The sequence below is a fragment of the Meleagris gallopavo genome, chromosome Z (assembly GCF_000146605.3).
Source record: "Meleagris gallopavo isolate NT-WF06-2002-E0010 breed Aviagen turkey brand Nicholas breeding stock chromosome Z, Turkey_5.1, whole genome shotgun sequence".
NCBI lineage: Eukaryota > Metazoa > Chordata > Aves > Galliformes > Phasianidae > Meleagris > Meleagris gallopavo.
In genome coordinates this window covers 15,444,736-15,445,675 of record NC_015041.2, presented here as the reverse complement: position 1 = coordinate 15,445,675, position 940 = coordinate 15,444,736, and the positions used below count along the sequence as shown (strand labels likewise).

Here is a 940-nt window from a genome sequence, read left to right as displayed (position 1 = left end):
GGCCCCGCCGCCACGCCGCAGGTAACCCCGCAGGTAACCCTGCACGGCTCCGGCAGTGCGAGAGCTTTGCGGCTATCGGGGCCAACTCCACCTCTTCACCGAACTTCATTCGTCCCCAGGGCCCGTGCCTGCAGAATGAGCCGGAGTTCGATTTCCAGGATCTCGGAGATGCCGTCGATGATTTTGTATCTGGCAAGTAGATGTCCGTCCTCTCCTGGCCAGATGTGGAGTAAAGCAGTGTCTGCGCTGCGTTCGGTCTTCCTCTGTTTTTGCTTTCTCGGGGGTTTAGATGCTTGTGACGGCCGACATGGCAGTGTGTCCCCTTGGGGGTAGAACTGAAACCCTAGTGGGGCCAGCACGCACAGCAGGGACGCGGCCCCGGGGGGTGCTCAGAACGGGGACGGTGAGTCAGGGTCTGCATCCCCAGCCCTGTGCCATTACTCTCGGGTTTTTTTCTCCAGATGCTTCCACCTGGGTGCCCCCGCCACCGGACTGCACTGACTTCGACCTCTCCATCGGCGAGGACATGGCCTTTGGCACCTGTGCGGTGTGTCCGCAGGCCCCGGAATCCCTGCAGCCGTGCTGGCGGAATGCGGCCGAGAGACAAGGGCAGGCACTCGGAGATGCTCTGGAGGAAAACAGCCAGGTAGGGCCCAGGGCGGGCTGTCATCCCGCTGGGAACGCTGGCACGTCCCCGTGTTCCTCGGGCGCCGGAGCTGTCCCGAGCGCCCAGTGTCCGCTCTTGCCTGCAGCTGCAGGAGGCTCTGGCGCAGAAGCAGGAGGAGCTGGCGACGCTACGGGAGAGCAACGTGCAGCTGAAGGAGCTGGCGAACCAGGCCCGGCAGCTGGCCGCGGTGCTCGACGTGAGTGCTGCCCCCCGGCAGTGCAGGGCGCGGGGCGGCCAGGCCGCACAAAGGATGCCGGGGCGAGGCGCTGCGGG

The 940-nt window shown here is 65.5% G+C and overlaps 1 protein-coding gene across 1 annotated transcript in view; it reads left to right on the top strand.

Moving 5' to 3' along the window:
• Nucleotides 1-6: 6 nt before the first annotated feature.
• The window catches only part of MCIDAS (multiciliate differentiation and DNA synthesis associated cell cycle protein), a 4,037-nt gene continuing 3,103 nt past the window's right edge, over nt 7-940 (top strand). Inside the window, exons 1-3 of the mRNA XM_031557243.1 lie at nt 7-192; nt 462-646; nt 753-935. Of these exons, the coding sequence (XP_031413103.1) occupies nt 527-646; nt 753-935 (303 nt within the window). The 5' untranslated portion in view covers nt 7-192; nt 462-526. The remainder of the gene's footprint in view (nt 193-461; nt 647-752; nt 936-940) is intronic.